This window comes from Heteronotia binoei, unplaced genomic scaffold, assembly GCF_032191835.1.
Source record: "Heteronotia binoei isolate CCM8104 ecotype False Entrance Well unplaced genomic scaffold, APGP_CSIRO_Hbin_v1 ptg000294l, whole genome shotgun sequence".
In the NCBI taxonomy this organism is placed as follows: Eukaryota; Metazoa; Chordata; class Lepidosauria; order Squamata; family Gekkonidae; genus Heteronotia; species Heteronotia binoei.
The window spans coordinates 1-22,343 of NW_026800011.1; the positions used below are offsets into that span (position 1 = coordinate 1).

The 22,343-nt window shown below is 42.4% G+C and overlaps 1 protein-coding gene across 1 annotated transcript in view; it reads left to right on the plus strand.

The window, feature by feature from the left end:
• Nucleotides 1–6,163: 6,163 nt before the first annotated feature.
• The window catches only part of LOC132590553 (phospholipid-transporting ATPase VA-like), a gene marked incomplete at its 5' end in the record, with an annotated part of 70,092 nt that continues 53,912 nt past the window's right edge, over nt 6,164–22,343 (plus strand). The window contains 4 exons of the mRNA XM_060263485.1: nt 6,164–6,270; nt 6,361–6,492; nt 9,218–9,351; nt 11,712–11,964. Of these exons, the coding sequence (XP_060119468.1) occupies nt 6,164–6,270; nt 6,361–6,492; nt 9,218–9,351; nt 11,712–11,964 (626 nt within the window). The remainder of the gene's footprint in view (nt 6,271–6,360; nt 6,493–9,217; nt 9,352–11,711; nt 11,965–22,343) is intronic.

Here is a 22,343-nt window from a genome sequence, read left to right on the forward strand (position 1 = left end):
TAAACAGCTATCTGGAGGAGAGAGTTAAAGTTTGCATTGTCATGTGTATAGCCCTTTGCTGCACATGATTGTCTCTAGCCTCACTTCCCATGTCTATGAAATGGAAATATTACTTTATTTACCTGAATGGAAGATATCCCTGAGCATAACATGATCCTTGTCAAAAGTATTATACACCAGGGGTGGCCAGTGGTAGCTCTCCAGATGTTTTTTGCCTACAACTCCCTTCAGCCCCAGCCAGCATGACCAATGGCTGGGGCTGATGGGAGTTGTAGGCAAAAAACATCTGGAGAGCTACCGTTGGCCACGCCTGTACACAAAAGGTTTTTTTTTACTGTACATAATTGTAACTTGGCAGTTTTGTCTTTTTTTTTCCCTTGACAGTTGAAAAAAGCTACTCTTCCTTTTAGGTAAACAGAGCAGTTAGATAACCCTCTTTGATTTAGATGGATCAAGTAAGAAATGTAAAGCAGTTTGAAGTGCCACAGAAAATAGAAGGGATGTTCAAATGGAAATTAACGTATCAAATGCTGAGCTAAATTCCCATTCATAAATATTGAAAATGCCTGAAATACAAACAAGATTATTTTTGACATTTGAGATCAGTCAGAAGCCTCCCAATCTTATAGATTATAGCACCTTGCTGTCTGGTTTCATTTTCCTGGCAGGCAGGAAGGGCAGCATAGGTACCTGATGAAGACATCATCCAGCCAGAACAGTTGGCCAATCCACTGCCAAACAAGATTGCTCTGATTGGCATTTCTGTGCAGAATGTTTCCATTCTCACCCAATATTGCACCATCTTACCCACTTTTGGTAGAGCTTTTTGATTATATGTAAGTGTGTGAAGGGCATCACTGCATGTTATACTGTTTGCATGAGCTACTTCATTCTCTGGGGCTGCTCATGCTATAAGACAGGACAGGAAATAGGGAACAGAAACAAAGATGGCATCACGCAACATTCTCCCTTCTTCCAGCGACAGTAAGCTTACTAACATTATGGGAAATAGACAATGCCTGCAGAGAGCAAGGAAGAATACTAGCAGAGAATTCGGCTGTACCCATCACCCTGATGATAGGTAGAATAAATGTTGGACTGGAAGGGGGATAGAAGTTATGTCATCCCACAATTACAAAGACCAAACGCATATGTAGGTGAGTGAGAGTGATCAGTGTGGTGTTGAAAGCTCAGATTGTCTCTCTCCTTGAAATGTTGATTTCTCTAATAATGTTGTTTTGAAAGTCCCTATAAGATTGTGTGAATCCCACTTCACATGGTTCCACCCACCAATATATCTTCTTCTCAACATAGCCCTATTTGTGGATTTTTAAATCCAGAGATTAGGGCTGTGGACAGGCAAGACATCTTTCTACAAACCTGAGAAGTACCCTCTAAATACATTGGGGACTAAAACCCTTCAAAATGACAGAAATAGTGCTTGTACCTTAAGACATAAGAGTGTCCAGTGGCTGTTGTTAGGTAAGCACAATATTGCCAGCAATATGTTGTCACAGGCTTTTGCAGCTGGAGTCCATTGGCTGCTGTAGATTATCCAGGCCATGTGGCCTGGTCTCGGTGACCACGGCCGCACAGCCTGGAAAATCTACAACAGCCAATATTGCCATCCTTTAAGCTTTGGTTTCAATTAGTAAAAGACAAGGGGTTGGGGACAGGGCCCAGAGTAGAGGGAGGATTCACTAAGGTCAGGCTGAACAGTAACCACCATTTGACTTTCTACCATAAGACTTGCATAACTCACCCAAGCCTCACTCTTTTTTATTTTTCAACAACAGCCACTTTACAGTAGCCAGTGTGGTGTAGTAGAGTTTCAGATTAGGATCTGGGGGACCAAGGTTTGACTCTCCACTCTGTCATGGAAGCTCACTGGGTGACTTTGGGCCAATCACATGTTCCCAGTCTAAATTAACTCATGGGGTTGTTGTGAAAATAAAATGGAGCAGAGGATAATGATGTAAGCTGCTTTGAGTCCCCATTATGGACAAACTAGTTGGGGGAGGTTAAGGAAAAGTTAGGTGCCCCTTGCAAGACCTTGCAGTTTCTCCACCATGCATCAGTGCCAACTCTGCCTGGCACTACAGAACAGGGCTCCAACTCAGCCAGCACCACATAACGGGGTCCAGCCCATTGACTGGCACCATGCAATGCCCAGACTTTTCCTAGGGGCAGGCTACTAGGGGATGGGAAGGAGGAAAAGCTGAAGACAGAGGGCAGATAAAGGTAGGTTGGCTAGTGACTGGGAAGGACAGAGGGAAGCAGAGAAGGTGAGGGAAGCAAGGAAGGTGAGGTTGCTGCTAGGAGGATGAAAACAAGAAATGTGTGGGAAGGGGTTGCAAGAAACAGGTGCCTCTCAGAAGTGTTTCATTCAGCTGGGCCCAGCAGCCAGCAATATGCAACTGGGCTTAAGTCAGTGGTTGGCAGTGCTCAATTTGGCTGTAATTTTCCTAGGTAAAAGCTGCCACAGAAAGGGAAGGAGGGAGAGCTGAAGATGAGGGGGCAGATAAAGGCTAATGGGTGGAAAGAAGGCAGGAAAAAGGGAGAAGCTATGGGAACTTTCATGGAAAGAGGAAATAGTGGAGAAAGAAAAAATGAGAAGTCTCCTACAAGTCTCTATGGGCCTCTCACTTGTCCTTGTCTATTTTTAAACAAAATAGAAGCTGGCAGACAAGAGAGGTTAGGTCTGATCTATTCCCACCTATCGCCTCAGGCTCCAGTATGGAAAATCAGTAGGACTTGGGGAAAATGCTAAACGGAACATTGTGACAGGATATAGGAAAGGATGTGTATACCACCTTTCTTGTTCATGCAGAATGTTAAGAAAATCTCTCAACATTCAAACTGAATATCACAAGAAAAAGCAGAAAGTTACCCCTCCCTTTGTCTACTTTACAAATGAAAATTTAAACTGTCTTTTACATTGAGGGACTTTCTCCTGTCTGCCTAAAATTGGCAGGGAAGATCTTTTCTATGTGGGTAATTTCAATCCAGTTAAGCAGAGAGTTAAACTTAGAAATGTGTTTCTCATTGAAGTCAACAAAATGATTATCAAGTTAATTTCCCAATATATCTAGTTTTAATTCCAGGATTCAAAACCCTGACTCAAGTTTTGAAAACTACTTAAGAACTAAATCTAATTTTTTTCTTGCACCCCCTCTGGAAAATATTATCAGTGTGAACCCCTCCTAAAACACTGAAGCCTCTGCCAATAAGTCTTTTATTTTTATTGTTTGGTATCAACATGTACGTACCTGGTGGTGGTGGTGGAAAGTGCCATCAGGTTGCAGCTGCCTTATGATGACCCCATAGGGCCAGAAACAATCAGAGATGATTTGCCATTGCCTACTTCTGTGTAGAAACCTTGAACTTCCTTGATGGTCTCTCATCCAAATATGAACCAGGACTTGACCCTGCATAAGCTTCTTGAATTCTGATGAGATCATCAGGCTAGCCTGACCCATCCTAGCAAATAACAAATGCAGGGATTCTATTTTTCTTAGAATTAAAAAAGTGTATAAAATACCTTCATGTGTGTTTGCTTTAGGGACATACAGTTTTAGTCTTTTTTTCTCTAAAAATGCATGTTCTATTTAATTTAACTTGGGAAACTGCAATATTTTCTTCTTACTATTCCCCTTGCAGTAATGCACTCTCACAAAGTTTCCTCCTGTTTCCTCTGACACAGTAGGTATGGTTAGCAGACAGTAACAAAGGAATCCATTGGTTTCGTTCAAAGGTTTCATTGACAAAGAGTTTTTAATTAATTCCACTGCCTTACTCTTTGTGTGGATTAGTTTGCCCTTGGCATCAGGACTGTTTCAGTAATGGCAGATTCTACTCATTGGGAGTTTATCTTAACTTTTTTATGCAATTGACAGCACTTCCTTGAAAAACTAACATATCCCATAATCTGATAGTAAAGAAAGAAATACAAGAAAGCAAATCTTGGGGAACACAACAAGCCACAGGAAAGGTCACTTAAACAGACTCATGCACTTTGGGAAAATTTCTGGATTTTACAAGGATTTCTCCAGAATAAAATAAAAAAGTGGTCTTCTCCACTTTTAAAAGAAGTAAAAATTTCCACATTTTAAGAAAAAGAAAAATAGTAGAGAACAGAATGACATTTAGGTAATGATTCAGTCGGAATGTAGATTAAATTAAAAGAGAAATATAATCATATCTGGAAGGTGTGCTAAGTATGAATTGGTTTACTGTTTAGGCAACATTTAGGCCATAGGAGTAGCCAACTTCTTGATATTGGGTTCTTTTGCTAGAGGAGAAAAAGGAGGAAGTACAAAATTCAAAGAGAAATTGAAGTTACTGAAGGGCAACATATAAAGAGATAATTATATAATAAGAAAATTAGAAGACATTTCTTGCTTGGGGTGAACTGAGGTGAGTAGCTATATGTGGCTCTGCTTACTGTACCTCATTCCTCGTCTGAAGAAGTGTGCATGCACACAAAAGCTTATGTTCTGAATAAAACTAAGTTGGTCTTAAAGGTGCAATTGACTCCTATTTTGTTCTACAACTTCAGACCAACATGGCTGCCAACTTAGATCTAAGAAAATTAGAGTTAAACATCAACTAGAAGTGCTCAAAATGTGCAACTGCTGCATTCTATGCAGACATGTTATAAAAAAGGCCCCTTATGGATTACACAGATGGGAGTTCCCATCCTGTGTCCTGTACAATAGTAAGTTGTGGACTCCCCTCAATGCCCACATATGTGGTGCCAAGTTCAGATCGTTACCACATGGTACATATGGAGCAGGGACTTCAACCTTATAGCTGGTGCAGTTTTCCTGGAGGGAACTGTTTGGACCATGAGAATATCATGGGGAATATCATTATAAATATCTGGAATAGGTACCAAAAGAATTTGGCATCTTTGATTGACCATGAAGGTTTGCTATGGCAAGAAGTATGAATGTATCATACTAATATATCAAGATTATGTTGCCAGTTATAGTGAAAAAGATTTTTGCCATTTGAGGGTGAAGGGGAATTATAGGGGTCCAGGCCTCTGCCTGGGATCACCAGCCTCATTATACCCAGACTTTTCTATGTGTGGATGGAGTCTGGCTAGGGAACTCAGGCTTCCAAGGAAAAGAAACACAGTGAGAACAGTTGCCTTTAACTAAAAGTATTTATAAATTCTAAAACCATACACAAGTAGCACTCAGTCGCATATATTCAGTATCAATACCCAATAGTATATAGAAAATTCCAATGCCTGATAGTGTACACTCAGAAAGAACAAGAAATATTCCCAGACTGTGGACTCAAGCCTAGGTGGGGTGTTGGCCAAACAGTCTCGAACAAAGCCTAAGCATCCTCCTTCTACTCTTTTCAGCCAATGGAAATAAAGGGAGAAGTCAATTAAAAATGTACCATACTTGCAAAAATCCCAACCCATCCTAAGTTATTAAGATGAAGTTTTGCTAGTATGAACTTTTGCCCTGATATGTTTTAGTAACTGCAGTGTCAAAAAGATCTAGACCGATATGTTTAGGCTTTGCAGCCTGGCACTTGGAAGCTGGGGAGTGTCAGAATTCAGGCAAAGGTTCATCTACAGGGGATGGCTTTAGTTTTTACATTTAGGTTGCCAGCAAAAAGACCAAAGGGTTATGGAACTACAGAATCAAAGCAGAAGTTAGCTATAGCAAGTCCTTGCATACATAGAACAGAAAAGGCTGGGCCCACTCAAGCCCAACTTCTGCCACAGAGGGAGTCAGGAATAAAGTTCAGGATCATTGTGTTGCACTTTCAGTAGAAGTGGAAGACTGAAATGGAAAGGCAACTGATAGCAATGGAGGCAGAGCAGATAGCTCTATATTTAAAGATATATGGTGTATGTTCAGAAATGAACAGTGTTTAGGCACATGGGTAACCTCAGAATGATGTACAAGAAAATGGGAGAGTGATTTGCATTCTAACTTGTCAGAAAATGTTTAATTATATTTGTAAAACAGCAGTAGTGGGAATTTTCCCATTATTGATTGTGAACGAAATATTCAGTTGCCGGAATATATCTTTCTAAATTTTCAAGAAATGGGTTAAGACTTAGTTATATGCTTTGCCATCTCCACAAATAAGGAGCAGCTATTTATATATAAGTTGTTACCATCTTCTTTTTCAGTGTCCATAGAGGTGGGAAGAAGGTTGCACTGTATAAAGATAATCTTTTATTACGAGGATGTACTATTAGAAATACAGAAGAAGTCTCAGGGATAGTCATCTATGCAGGTAAAGATGCAGCTGTTGTTTTTGCGATACATTTTTTTTAATCATCACCACAACTCTACATGTTATTCTTTAATACAATTCCTTTGGCAGGGCATGAGACGAAAGCCTTGCTAAATAACAATGGACCACGTTATAAACGCAGTAAGCTTGAAAGACAAATGAATGTTGATGTCCTTTGGTGTGTCCTCATACTTATTGTGATGTGTCTGTTTTCAGCAGTTGGTAAGTTCCCTTATTTTTTATTTCTGATAGCAAAATTTTAAAGTTTGGAAAATAAGAAAGCCAGATGTTTCTATTAATTAATATATAAGCATATGAACACTGACAATAATTCATATTTGTGGGGAAACAGGACCCACAAGTCTTCATTGCTGCCTGCTTGGAGGTAAAGAAGTTACTCAGACTTACTTAGGTAACCTGCCCTAACCAGCCCTTCTCCCTCTACTCTCAGTTCCAGTCTCTGTCTATTTCTACCACCACCATCAAGTCCAGGTGTGAAATTCTAGCAGGAGTTCCATTGCATAGTAGGCCACACCGTCCCCCGTCCCCCCTGATGTAGCCAATTTTCGAAGAGCTTACAAAAAAGAGCCTTGTAAGCTCTTGGAGGATTAGCTACATCAGGGGTGTGTGACCTAATATGCAAATGAGCTCCTGTTTGAATTCCATCCCTGATCAAGTCTATAGATTTGTTTGTAGGCTCCCTTTCCTTATAGTTTTAACTCTTGAATACTCATGAGATAATTATGCTCACCTCCCCCTTCTCTGTTGTTTACGCATGGATCAAACAAAGCTTTTATTGTGGTTTTCAATGATGAGACAAACTGCATTAAAAATGTAAAGAATTTTTAACAGAGAAATAAAATCACCATCATAAACAGACACAATGGATACGACAGAAGAAAAAGCAATAAAACCATGATCCTTTGACCCTATCTCCTTACATATGACATCTGTCAAGAGCCTGGGTGTGACACTCCTTTCGATGGAGGCCCAGGTCATGCATATTGCCAAACTGGCATTTTTCCATCTTTGCCAAGCTTGGCAACTGGCTCCCTTCCTATCATGCCCTGACCTAGCCACAGTAATTCATGCAATAGTCACCTCCAGATTAGACTACTATAAATCACTCTGTGCTGTCCTACCCTTGAGAGTGACTTGGAAACTCCATTGAGTCCAGAATGCAGCAGTATGAGTCCCTACAGAAACATCACGGAAGACACATATTCAACCAGTGCTGCACCAGCTACACTGGCTCCCGGTGGAGTTCCAAGTCAGATTCAAAGTTTTGGTCTTGACCATTAAGGCTTTGAGCAGTATGGGACCAATGTATCTGCAGGACCATCTCCTCTGGTAAGTCCCCGGAAGAGCATTACGCTCTACTGGTAACAACTCTCTGGTGATCCTTGGCCCTAGGGAAGTTCAGCTGTACTCAACCAGGGCCAGGGCCTTTTAGGTCCTGGTCCCAACATACTGGAACTCTCTGCCAGATGACAGCTGAAATGACCCACTACCCTCTGCCACCTCCCTCTGCAGACCTTTGTTTTCCTGATGGAAGATCAGCTCTTACCTTCAGGATGTAATCAGTATATTGATGTTATGACATACTAAGCTCTTCCAGCAGTTACATGTAAATGTTGAACTGCAGTAGGGTACAAGGTAAGAGTACTCTAAAGGACAAAGAGTACTCTATAAGTACTCTAAAGTACGAAGTCCAGGGAGTAGATCAGCAAGTACTTAATACTACCCATTGGCACCAACCTATCAACCAGGAACAAAATCACTGTTAAGCAATGCCTCTCAACTGACAATATCAAAGTCTGCTGAGGGGTCACAGAAGAATGAGCCTTTGTGCAAGTCCATCCCACCTGGAAGCCCTGGAAAGATGTTGAGGCTTCACTTCCAGTTGTGCTGTCCTAGAGATTGTGTGCTGGCTTTAGAAACCACTTTTCCTGATAACAACTTAAAGAAAATGGTAATTTCAATTAAATTCAATTAAATTATAATTTACCAAAGTATAGCATATTGCATCTGTATTGCAACTGGTTGGTAGGGAGGATCTGGTCTGAAAGTGAGCAATAGGTAATGAGCATTTAATACACTAACAGTCGAGCATTACTGTAAGTTATGAATTTAAACAAGAAAGGGTAATTATACCAGATAAAAGCTCTTTGTATTCTGTAAAGAAATGTGTAGACTTGTAAGAGGACAGCAAATTTCCCAGAGAGCAGTCACAGGGCAATCAGTTAAGACCACAGGCTTTGTATTTTGTGACCAAGGTTGTGTTGCTGTGGGGAAACGATTGTAATTAAATACAGGTTTCCTTGTGGCTGTTCTATATGAACCCTCTCTCCATTGTAAGTCTAATATCTATTCTTTGTTGGGTTCCTATCATGAAACTCACTTTACCTCAGCTTTGTACCTAACGATTGCAATGAATTTTATGAGGCCTATTTGGTCCATAACATACACCCTGGAGCCAGCTGTGGTATGTATGCCACCATACTGCCACCATATGGGCAGGGCTTTCCCATCTGTCTAGTATACTGGCAGGAAAAGGATAGGAAAGATCCACATGATTGTCGCGGTTCAATATGCACATGTATATTACAGCCATGTGCTACAGTACTGTAGGGAAACAAGTCCTTATACAGTTGTTTATGTGTGTGAAGGTTTCTTTCCTAAAAGCAATGAAGAATTATGAGTTCTTCAATTCTGAATGTTTTAATTTAAAATGCATTATGGGAGAGTCTGTTTAATGAAAGTGTATTTGTGTTCAAAGAAGTAAATTTTCCAACACAGAAATTCACAGTAATATAGCACAAAGGGCACAGTGCTATTTTCTGTTTCTTTTGCAGGTTTTCTCCAAGGAGAAACGTGTAAATTGAATATGTTGCCTTTGCCACTTCAAGTTTAATTTGTATTTTCATCTCTTTCACCTGTCTTGCAGGTCATGGAATCTGGGTCTGGCAGTATGATGACAAAAGGAAGCCTGTTTTTGATGTCCCAGGTCCTGACGGAAATTATTTGTCTCCAGCTGTAGCTGCAGTTTATTTATTTTTGACAATGATTATAGTTTTTCAGGTAACCATATGATATAAAATTGAGATACCTTTTAGATGTTTCTGCAAATGCATTTGTGTTACCAAATGCATATTTTTCAACATGGTTCTAAAAAAATTAAGATATTATACATCTGAGAAACAAAAATCTTATTGTCTCAGGACTGAATACGTTTACAGTCAGTCCTAAGCAGAATGACACAGAATTATTTAGGATTGCAGTGCTATTGACTCTGTTTAAGACTGCTCTGTTATTCACACATGTGAATAATATTCTGACTCCGCAATAAGCAAGCCTTGTGTTGGAAATCTCAGCCAACAAACTCAGCTCAATAAGTTGCATCAAGATAGCTGATTGTGATCCTTGTAAAGCCTTATTTAAAACATTTTGATTCTGGCTTTCCAAGGCTGGAGGCAGCTTCCAACAAAATGACAATTAAGCACAATTTGAAATGACTGTGTTATAAACAATGGTTAATTAAAACAATATAATCTACAGCAGCAGTTAACACCCAGACTCAAATACCTCTCATCATCAGCTGCAAGGCAGATTACCAGAGATGTGCATTTGCTTTCAAATGAATACAAACAAACCAAAATGACACAATTTGTTTCATTTGTTTGAATTATAAGGACAAAGAGTGAATAAGAGAATTCCTCTGCAACCTAATAGGGAAGAGACTCCCTTCTCTTCTGATCTCTCTCTGTTTGTCTCATCTTCTCCCCCATTGAAGTGTGCTTTGGGAGGCTGCTGTTGTAGCAGCACCAAGAAGTGTGGTGGCCAATTTAGCAGGCAGTGAGCCAAATAGGTTGGAGTAATAGGAAACAGAAGACTACCCCACCCTTCTGCAACCTTTTTTGACTTAGTAGATGCTGCTTTAGTGCATCCTGGGAAATATAGCCTCCTCCACCCCAGCTGCCTGAATGTAAGCGTCCAGGGCACTGGAGGAAACGGGGGAGGGGAGAAAGAAAGCAATTGCTCTACTGTTGACCCCACCCACCGACTGGATGGCCAGAAACATGACTGTCTGCTCCCACCACAAGCCTCAGTAGCAGCCACTGCCACAGCACATCAGTAGGCAGTGTCAGCAGTTAGCCAGTTGAGCCACTTTTTTCCTCACGGAAGAATACACAGAGAGAGAGAGAGACATATTACTATATTAATCTACTGTTTCATCTACAGCTAAAGAAGCAGAAGCACTAGAAAACATTTTGGGGGAAAGTAATGTCAGTGGCTGTTTCATGCTTTTGATGCTACATAAATTGGGTTAAGTGGTAATAGGGGATAGTAACATTTCCCCAGGTACATTCCCACCCAGTACCTTTTGTTACTGCTATTTATGAGGAAGAAGCAACAACAGTCACAACTTTTCCCTTTCTATATGCATTGCCAGTCAAAGGAGACCAGTTGGCCATCAGATGTAGGTTGCTGATCCAGCCTTTGTGTAAGCTGAATGTGATGTGCAGCTAGCCACCAGACCTTATCTATTTTTTTTTTATCCTCTAATGAGCTCAGGGCCTTCCTCAAAAGAGCTATATCATTTTCCTCTACTTTATCTTCACAACAACCTTTTGAGGTAGCTGAAGCTTGGGACGGGGAGAGAGAGAGAGAATAGCCCAAGGTCAGTCCATGAGCTTCCATGTCAGAGAGGGCTTCTGAACCCAGTTGTCCCAGACCTTAGTCCGATACTGTAACCACTGCACCACACTGGTTTATAAGCACCAAGTTAGGAAAGAAAATATTTCAGTATGAATGTAGCCTTTTATTAGGAAGTTTTAGAAAATCATTGAGAATCTGGTGGATTCCTGGGAAAAGTTCTTACAGTAACACTGCGATCAACAATTATAAAATGTGTACTTCCTACATCCTGAAAAAACAGCTTCCTGTGCAGCTTCTAACTATGTTTTCTAGATTAAACTACCCCAGGAGCTAATTTAGAAGCTTGTTATGCAGCTAGATAAAATTTGAGAACTATTAATTCAGTTTTTCTCCCCTTTGCTAAATCTTTTGTGCTAGCAGGGTTCTGACTGCACTCTCTGTCTTCCTTTCCCTCCCAACCTTTTTCTTCTTTTCCTAGCTACTTTCAGGCTCATCTTATTTTATTGAAAACATTTGCCTCTCTCCAAGCCTTGATAATCACACCACCAGACCTAATTATGGATATCAGCTCTACAAACTGCTCCATAAGCTTTCTTAATCTGTCACAGTAAACCTTTGCAGATATTCTAATAACTTTACAGTGTTGGCTTTAAGTCAAACTATATAAATTCGAAACAGGTACAGTACAATGCTGCAATTTTCACCACACATTGATCCAATTACCCTTCTTTTCTCCCTTTGTTGTTTTTCTCCTAATAACTCCGTATTTTTATGCATTTCAGGTTCTGATTCCAATTTCTTTGTATGTCTCTATTGAAATCGTTAAAATATGCCAAGTGTTTTTTATTCATCAAGATAAGGATTTATATGATGAAGAAACTGACTTTCAACTGCAGTGTCGAGCTTTGAACATCACTGAAGATTTAGGGCAGATCCAGTACATATTTTCAGACAAGACTGGGACTCTAACTGAGAATAAAATGGTCTTCCGAAGGTGCACTGTTTCTGGTATAGAATATTCGCATGATGCTAATGGTAAGCATGATAACTTTCCAATTAAATTAATGCACATAAAATTTGCTTTCATCAAAAAAGCCAGGTGTAAACTTTAGGTTGCAAACTTAAAAGGAATCACCCGTGTCAGATGATTTTTCAGAAGTGTTATCCCTCACTTTATACCTCTGCTATGCTAACAAAATACAAACAACAGGATGGCTTAAAGCCATTTTAATGGTACTTTCTACTTTAATAAGCTCCCTTCTGAAGTCAGTCCCTGAAATTAAATGGAGAGTCATCTTGTGTTAGCACATCATTTATTCAGCAAAGTTCAGTGGTCAAGTACCTTTGTTGTATACCTAAAGCTGGGAAAGGCCTCTGCCTGACCCCCTGGAGAGCTTCCACCAGCCACAGTAGAAAGTCCTGAGCTAGGTGGATCCGTGGTCTGATTCAACATAAGCTAGCATTGCCATTCATATATTCAAAACCTTGACCCATCCATGGTTAGTTTGAACATCTTCAGTAATCAGATTGCTCCCTTTGCTCTGTAGGGGAACATTCAATATTCCTTACTCCAAGGACTGCCTGTAGCTCTCCTTTGTATTCTGAATCCAGACCTGTCTAGCATTATGGCAAATAAGTGATCTAGAACAGAAGGCTGGCATGTTTAAGCTGGCTCCTTCCCCTGATTTCTCCTCCCCAACACTACTACCACTGCTCCTGCAGGATTCAATTAACAGGAGATTGCCAGAGCTGAGGGCACTCTCCCTCTAATATTATTCTCCAGTGTAGCACAATTGACATCAGTTATACAGTATGACTAATACCCAAGAAGGCATTTGCACAAGGCAAAAGGCCTATGTTTCTTGTGCTGTCGGCACTTTCCCCTATAATTTCTGCAATGGGAAGTAGAAAGAGTAGGATAAGAAAGAGAACTTTAAGGTTATAAAGAATCTCCATAATAAAGACATTGGGAATATCCTAACAATTTCCACTTGGTCTACCCAGATTCCTTAATACTTGCGTAAGCAAGACACCATTGTTCTTGGCTTGCCCTCTTGTTTGGACTTGGTGACAACTGGACAGTCAAGTCTACTACATTTTTTACAGTGCTGTAAATCAAGCAGCAAAATTATGATATATATTGCAATTTTTTGCAGAATTTCCTTTCAGGTGATATAAAGCGAGGCAGCCCAATCCTGAGCATGCTTATTTAAAAGTGAGCCTCATCATTTTAAAAATACTTCCTGTACTGAATATATTTGTCTCAAGAGGGCAAATAGTGTACCATAAAGTCATCTCAGGGGGAAAAAACCAAAGGGTTTAATGGCTGCCAGTACCACTCTGTTCTTAGGTTTAAATAGCTGGCCCCAACCAGCCAAACCAGCCAAAAGTCCAGTTAATGCCTTCCCTGGACATCGGTTCCTGAGCCAGTTCATGGCCATCTGTACTCATCAGGAAACCTACATTTATCTGCCTATTTTCATCTCTCCCTCCCCTGGCAGCCTCTATTCAGGAAAACAATGGCTGAGGTGTGCAATACTAGCCATCAGGCCCAGTTGTGTGGAGTTCCAGAAGCATCTCACTTTCTCCTGTATCCACCACCCCATACTATCTCTCTTTGTCTCTGCCTAGCAACCCCCATATCCTTTCCCCTTTCTCTGCTTCCTTCTCTACTCCCCGCCCACCAACCTACCTATCTTTATCTGCCCCCACATCTTCAATTATATTTATTATTATTTCACTTGTATTCCGTCTTGCTTCACAATGGGGACCAAAGCAGCTGACATCATTATCCTCTTCATTTTATCCTCACAAGCGCCACTGTGTTTAAAACCATATTGTTTCCCACAAATACAGTAAATTACATTATAATTATAAAGAAGGAACACATTAGTAGATTTCCTATGTGTTTGGGCATATTTTCTTTAGATGACAAAAGTTTCCCAGTCCTGGTATACTTTCCTTTCATGCATGTGATTATAATATATTAAGATCATATTGTAATACTAGTATTTCTTAAAAGCCAGTGAGAAAAGGACATTTCAAAGCATCCTTGATATAAGTAACATTATTTTCTTACCTCATATGGATTCACATGGTATGAATGTTCTTTAAAAAACATTTAAGACTCCAATGCATCTCTCTGTATTTGTAATACATAGGTATGTTCCTTAAAAGATCATAGCCTTCTACTTGGCAGCTACAGAAGACAGACTGTATTGCTTAGACTTGGGAAATATTGTTATTATTATTATCATCATCAGGTGTCGCTATGTTCAAGGATAGAGCAGTCCTGTCTTGGGGGGAGTGCCTCTTTAGAAAGCCACTGGAATAGCAGCTAGGGACAGTTTGTTGAGAGGCAGGTGAGGCAGAATTGCAGCAATTGAAATAGTTCTCAGCTTCTTCCAGGAGGCCATGAGGGGACAGGGATGGTGAGGAGGATATACTGTACTGTCTTCAAAATGCCAAGGAAGGTGGCCAATGAAGACTCTGCCTGGCTACTCACTCCAGGCTGCATAGGAGGGAAGCTGACAGGAAGGGGATGAGTGGATCCACTAACCCTCTCATCTCTTGAAGTGTCAACCCAGAACACAAGAGGTGAAGCCTGGTGGGAGGGGGCAGAGTCTCACTCCACACACACACATATCCTGTGCGCTATAGGACACTCCAGACATGTTTGCATGTTCTGATATCTTCAGGTATCACTTTCCCCTCAGATTTATTTACAAAATCGAAAATTAAATTTGAGTTTCCAATGAATATGCTGCTAAGAGTGAAATAAGTTTAATGCAAGACATTTATCAGCTGCGGGCAGCCATGGCTGGCGTTTTAGAGCCTTTTTAAAAACAAAGCTGGGAAAGAACTAGAAATGATTAGTGGCCCAAATGCTGCAGGGCCCTCTAGAGATTTCAGGGCTGGGAGCACTGGGTTTTGTTTTGTTTTTAGCAAAGTCATTTCATGACTGAAGTTTTAATGTCTGTGAATTTTTTTAGGCAGTTTTATTGCGTTGTTTTTAGTATGTGGCATACTACTGCATTTTATTAAAACTTTTGTAATCTACCTTGAATCTCATTGAGAAAGGCAGAATACGTATGAAATAAATACTTTTTTTAAAAAAAAGGAGCAATTTTACTGTCCATCTAAAACCGTCTCTATAGAGGCAACTTCATGTATTTCATGTTTGATTTCACACTAATCAGGCAAACAAGCAAGATGCTTGCTCTATGAAACACATATTGAGTATTTTTTTGCTTCTGACTAGGACTGTCATCTGATTTAAGAAAGTTGATTCTGTGCCAGTGTTCCCTCTAAGCTGAGTTGGTGTGAGCTAGCTCACAATTTTTTAGCCTCCAACTCACACATTTTTGTCTTAGCTCAGGAAAAATGGCCCTAGAGCAAACTAATTTATGCAGTAGCTCACAACTTTAATGCCAGTAGCTCACAAAGTAGAATTTTTGGTCACAAAACTCCACAGCTTACAGGGAACATTGTTCAGTGCATGAATTTTAGTTGATTGATTGATTGATCATTTGTGTAGGTAAAAACAGTACCCTTGAAGCTAGAAGTGTACTTCTGCCATTAAACAATCCAGCATATGTTATAAGAGGTATCATCCTAGAAGTGGCATACTTTTCCATGTTAGAAGAAGATGCCTATTTCAAGTTGATGATTGCCATCTGGAGTTTCATAAGCACTTATGTTTAAAATATTATAGTTATTGGAGGGGTATTTTTAAAGAAAAGTCTGCTGCCAAATTTATTGCGGGTGCATTTTTAGTCAGTCAGAAATGTTTATAATCAGTCTGATCAATTATATATTGCAGTGCTATTCTGACACACATAAACATATAGATGTGTGTGTGTGTATTGTATAACAGTCTCTTGTGCAAAGGAGCTTTTTTCACCAGGTACTTCTTGTTCTTCTGACGCACGCATACCTTTTGGCTCCTAATAAAGAGCCTTCTGTTTGGGGAGATTCCAAAAATATCCCTAGTCAAGGAATGGCACTGTTGACACTGGAAGTCATCCCACCATAGCATCTTATGAAGTATAAGGTTCATAGAAAACATTTTTTAGAATTGGGGTGGGGAAGGATAGAGAGGTGGAGAGAACATACTGTTCAGAGAAAGCATGTTGAGTAATACTGCAAATTGAGTGACCTGTTAGTTTTAAAGCCTGTTCAGTTCTTTTGTTGTATATGAGACGTTGTATCTTATATAATAGGTTTATAATCAAAGACCTTTTTGGTTTGACATGCATGGAAAATGAGTGTTAATGTCTGGGCCAATTTATGGCATGGGAGCTTTCAATAGGGCAGTCAACAGATTGTTGTGGTATGTAAAATCACATAATTATTTTGGTGTAGTCCAAATATCACAATTTTCTCATTCCTGATTACTGTCACTCTTGCTTTTTTCTGGGTGACTCTCTGTTTTTGTTGTTGCTGAATTAATGCCATTGCATCTATGTGATCTGGTACATTGTTAACTTTGCCTTGCACAACAATCCTGGCTCTCTGTTACATTGCAATCCTGTCAATCATCTTACTTTACAATCCTCTCAAGCACTCATTTCCTTTCTGTTTATTTTCAGCATTATATGGTGTTGGACATAGGTGTAATTGTAAAATATTGACAGATGAAAGTGAGTGTGCAGTTACAGGTGGGGAAAGCAGAACAGTCAATAGGGATGTACATCTGGGAAGAAAGTAGGTATTTTTCAGACCCAGATTTCAGAAAGGGGCTGTATATTGCTATTCTGGCTCATTCGAGTCCCACCATACTACTTCAGAATTTTGATTTAAGTTTTTTTTCCCAGAAGTCTTGACATTTTTAGGGGGGGGGGCATTATTCCCTATGGGGAGAAACTTTCCAAAGGATTGGAGTGCATTTTTTCAACCAAATGAGACCAAATTCAACAAGAACCTAGCCCTGCCCATTTACTGAGAACTCTCAAGTTTAATGATCCAATTCTACAATTCACAGAATAATGCGGTCTCTGAACAAGGTGCCCACAACTATCCTACTTGTATCCATTGTTTTGTATGAAGAAAGAATGCTGTGCTTTCTCCAGGACAAAAAAACTAATAGCCAAACACATGAGGACAATCAATTGGGGGGGGGGGATCTCCAAAATGCAAACAGAACCAACAAATTCAACAGAATCAACATCAAACCAGAGAATCCCAACAGAACAGTGGGCAAGTGTGGCAAGGCCAACAATACCAATATCAAGCCAGAGAATCCAAACCAAACAATTTAAGCAAGGGACGCAGTTGCAAGCCCAACAGAACCAATGTCAAACCACAGAATCCAAGCAGAACCCAGGACTAGTGTGGCAATCCCAACAGACCCAATGTCAAACTAGAGAATTCAAGCCAAATTAACCTGCAAACTAGCACCAAAGCAGCCAATATGGCATACATGAGCTTCTTTTTAAGTTCTTCTGTGAGTTCTTATTGTTTTCATTGAAATACTCATCCACTTTCTCTTGTTGCACTTTCTCAATGTTCCAGTGATATTTTTGGAGTTTTCTTTTGTGAGAGTGACATGAACAGGGTTTTTGACAACATTGATTTATTTTCAGCATACAGCTATGCTGAGAGGTTCTGAGCCCCAGTAGTGGATAAAGCATGCTGCATAGCCACTAGGGTTCAGAACACAATTTTGATAGCTTTCCTGCTATTCTTTTCAGCTTCTGAGTTTTAAGTTTTTGGAAGAGTTAAGTTTTCCTTACTCCCCAACAGATGCTCATTCAGGAACAAGATGTGCTCCCTTCAAGTCACTCTCAAAATCCATGGCTGGATATCTATCTGACCTTCAGGAAGACTAATTGCTCAGCCTGCAGGGAAGCAGATATGACCATTGGCAGTATTGCTTGTCTAGGGGGGGAAGCTCACATGCATTTTTTTGGAGTGCATGAAAGGAGTCTCTGAGATGCAAGAGAGAGGTTCAGCCAGATTATCTCTTTCCAGGCCCAGTGAATTGGTGACATACAATTCGTAGGGCTCACATAAGTAGTCCCTCACCATTGCATCCACCAAACCTGGTTTGTATGCCTCATGTCCCCACTGGTATCAGCTGCCACCTCAATGGCTTCTATTACTCTGGGAGTGGCTATGAGGTCACCCTGCCCAAACAGGGAGGTGGCAATTGGAGCAGAAATGCTATTTCCCCTCCTGTCCATTCTTGGCCTGCAAGTGCAATACCCATCAAGAGAGCTCATCTCTGCAGCAAATTGAGCTGGCCAGCATGCTGGGTGAGGCTGCACAGATTACACAGGGTTGCCAACATTATGCTTGATAAGCTGTTCCAGTGCCCTCTTGAAGCTTAACATGGGTGCACACAATTTTGGAACAATGCATGTTCTGTGCCAGGGTTCAAAAAGGTGGCCATCTTCCACTGAAACATTTGAATCAAGGGAATGATGAGACCAAGACTTGCCATGTCAAACAAAAGTACTTTGGTGAACTTCTTGAAGGGCGTAAGAACCTCTACCACATAAGAGAGAGTCAGCCACTCCTGTTGCCATCTGAGGCTATCTTGTCCAAGGTGCTCTTCTGCTGCACTTGATGCTTGAAGCATGGCAAAGAAGCAGTTCCCGTGAGTGGCAATGTTATAATAATAATAATAATAAAATTTTATTTATATCCCACCCTCCCCGCCTAGGCAGGCTCAGGGTGGCTAACAACATTTATAAACATACAGAACAATAAATATAGGGCTTTAAAATTAACATTATTAAAAACCAGTCAGTATACAATTAAAATTTAACTTAATCTGACAGTGGTGATGGTATTTCCGGCGTTAATTTCTGTCAGTTTATATAGTTTACATAATAACATAGGTCCTTAAACAGAACCATATTGGCGGCTCCCTTTATAAACAACCACAATTCAGCAGTCCGTGTACGCTAGCTTGAAGAGGGTGGTCTTGCAGGCCCTGCGGAACTGATCGAGGCTCCGCAGGGCCCGCACCTCCTCCGGGAGCTGATTCCATAGGGAAGGGGCCGCGATTGAAAAGGCCCGTGCACAAGTGTTCTGAAGTTTAGCTTCTTTCGGCCCAGGGGTAGTCAGTTTATTTTTCCCGGCTGACCTCAGTGCTCTCTGGGGCTCATATGGGGAAATACGGTCCCTCAGGTAGGCCGGTCCTCGGCCATATAGGGCTTTAAAGGTAATGACCAGCACTTTGTACCGGACCCGGTATGTAATCGGCAGCCAGTGCAGTTCGCGTAGCCCCGGCTGTATATGCTCCCACCTCGGGAGTCCCAGCAACAGCCTGGCCGCCGTGTTCTGCACTAGCTGCAGCCTCCGGGTCCGGCACAAAGGCAGCCCCAAGTAGAGGGCATTACAGTAGTCCAATCTTGAGGTGACCATCGCATGGATCACTGTTGCAAGGTCCTGGCGCTCTAAGAAAGGGGCCAACTGCCTCGCCCGCCTCAGGTGGAAGAATGCTGACTTGGCAGTGGCTGCTATCTGGGCCTCCATTGATAATGAAGGCTCCAGTAAAACACCCAAGCTCTTTACCTGGCCTGCTGCTTTCAATGGCGCGCCATCAAAGGCCGGGAGAGATATTTCCTTCCCCAGAGCGCCGCGACCTACACAAAGGACCTCTGTCTTCGTCGGGTTCAGCTTCAGCCCACTCAGCCTAAGCCACGTTGCAACAGCCTGCAAAGCCTGATCCAGATTCCCTGGGACGGAGTCGGTCCGGCTGTCCATTAGTAGATAGAGCTGGGTATCATCTGCATATTGATGGCAATCCAGCCCAAACCTCCGGGCAATCTGGGCAAGGGGGCGCATATAGATGTTAAACAACATCGGGGAGAGAACTGCTCCCTGAGGCACCCCACAATCTAGTATGCGTTTCTGGGACCGCTCGCCCCCAATCGCCACCCTTTGTCCCCGACCCAAGAGAAAGGAGGAAAACCATTGTAAGGCCAACCCCCAAACCCCTATGTCAGTGAGGTGGCGGGTCAGCAGCTGATGGTCGACTGTATCAAATGCCACCGACAGGTCTAACAGCATCAGTACCGCAGCGCCGCCTCGATCCAGTTGCCACTGGAGGTCATCCACCAAGGCGACCAGCACCGTCTCCATCCCATGGCCCGGCTGGAAACCAGATTGGCACGGGTCCAGGACGAAAGCGTCATCCAGAAACCTCTGTAGCTGCAACGCCACTGCCCTCTCAATAATTTTACCTAAAAACGGTAAATTAGACACCGGACGGTAATTTGCCAATTCGGCCGGGTCTGTTGTACATTTTTTCAAGAGGGGGCGGACCAAGGTCTCTTTCAGAGGTGTTGGAAAATGCCCCTCTATGAGGGATCTATTTATGATGTCCCGTAAAGGACATCTAAGCTCCCTCTGGCAGGATTTGATCAGCCAAGAAGGGCAAGGGTCCAAATCGCATGTTGTTGGGCGAGCAGCAGAGAGGATTTCGGCGACTTCCTCCAGGCTGAGTGGGTCAAAGTGATCCAGCACTAAGCCCGAAGACAGGCACGGAGCCTCAATTTCACTTACTGTATCCAATGTAGTAGGCAGGTCTTGGCGGAGCGACGAGATTTTATCTGCAAAATGTTTTGCAAATGCCTCACAGCCAATCTCTAATTCTCTAACATTTGGTTTGCCTTGTGGCAGTGTTATAAGGTCTCCAATTATTCTAAACAATTGTGCTGGGCGCGAATTTGCAGATGCAATCTTGGTTGCAAAGTAGTCTTTCTTTGCAGCCTTGACTGCCATCTCATAAGACTTCATAAATGTTCTATAGGATGTTCTCGTCGCTTCGTCCCGAGTATGCCTCCATTGCCTCTCTAGTCGTCTGAGCCCTTGTTTCAGCTGGCGCAGCTCCAAGGTATACCATGGGGCCAGCCTCACACAAGGGCGCAGAGGGCGCCAAGGTGCAATTTCATCGATAGCCCTGGATAGCCGGCCTTGCCAGGCTTCCACCAGGTCATCGAGGGAATTGCCAGTGGGCCAGGGATCCCTCAGGGCCGTTTGGAACCGTTCCGGGTCCATCAGGCCCCGAGGGCGAGCCAAAATACGCTCTCCGTCCATACAGGGTTGGGGCAGTGTCTCCACACGGGCCTTAAGGGCTAGGTGATCCGACCATGGAACCGCTTCTACAGCGATATCGTTCACCAAAATCCCAGACACAAAGATGAGGTCTAATGTGTGCCCGGCCTGATGCGTGGGAGTCGTAACAAATTGAGAGAGTCCCAGTGTCGCCATGGAAGACACTAGGTCCATCGCCTGAGTGGAGGCCGTGTCGTCAGCATGGACGTTGAAGTCACCCAGGACCATAAGCCCTGGGTACTCCAACGCCCAGCCCGCCACTGCCTCCAATAGTGATGGTAAGGCGCTAGCTGGTGCGTTAGGCAGACGGTACACCAGCCAGACTGCCAACCCCTCTCCAACATCCCACGCCAGACCAGCACATTCGATACCATCAATCTTTGGGGCCGGGAGAGCCCGAAAGGAGTAACCCTCCTGTATGAACAATGCCACTCCTCCCCCCCGCCCACTAATCCGTGATTGGTGAAAGACCGAGTACCCCGGGGGGGACATCTGAGAGAGAGCTACTGTCTCCCCGTCCCGCACCCAGGTCTCGGTCACGCAAGCCAGGTCCACGTCCTGCCGAAGCAGGAACTCCCTAAGGGTCGAGGTCTTATTGTTTATGGACCTTGTTTATCGATTGTGTACCAGAGATAGGTTTCTCGGAGCAGCCTGCAGAACCCAGCATCCTCAGCAATAGAAGATGGCTGCCCATCTAGAATAGTTATCTGACTGAGGAGGGGAACAACCCTCTGCCTGCCTGCTTCTGCCCACCTCTTTGCATCCTAGTACCAGCCACACCAAACATCTCCATCAGAGATGCTTGGTGTCTCTTCCTGAGAGGTAGAGTACCAGACTGGGTTGTGGAGTGACTCCTCTGTTGGCTGGCTGGTGTTCACATGGCCACTCTGCCTCTTTTTTCTCCCCCTGAAGAAGCACAATAGAAGGATGCCTGAGGGAAAATGAGATGGCATCATTTTGGGTGCCCCATCATCATCTTGCACCACCTCCAGCTTCAGAAGATTTGCTGGGCTCTGAAGGAACTGGAGAAGGAGCAACTAGTCTCTCTTACAGTTCCTCCAGAAGTTCTGCAGTTCCCTGGGGTAAACTCAAGACTTGCATCTCCCAAGTTCAGGCCAAAAGACATCTCAGGCTCCTCCCTCTGCTGCTACTAAGTCATAACAGCTGGAAGAGGGACAGCATGAACAGCTGTCCCTCCTTCTTGTTACGCAGTGCCAGAACCTACTTCAGGCACCCTCGCAGGCAGCACTTCAACTACAGCCTCAATGAAGAGAGCTTATTACGGTACCCCAGCCAAAGGGTGGTGGAAGACAACAATTAATTTGAATTTAATTTAATTTTTAGAT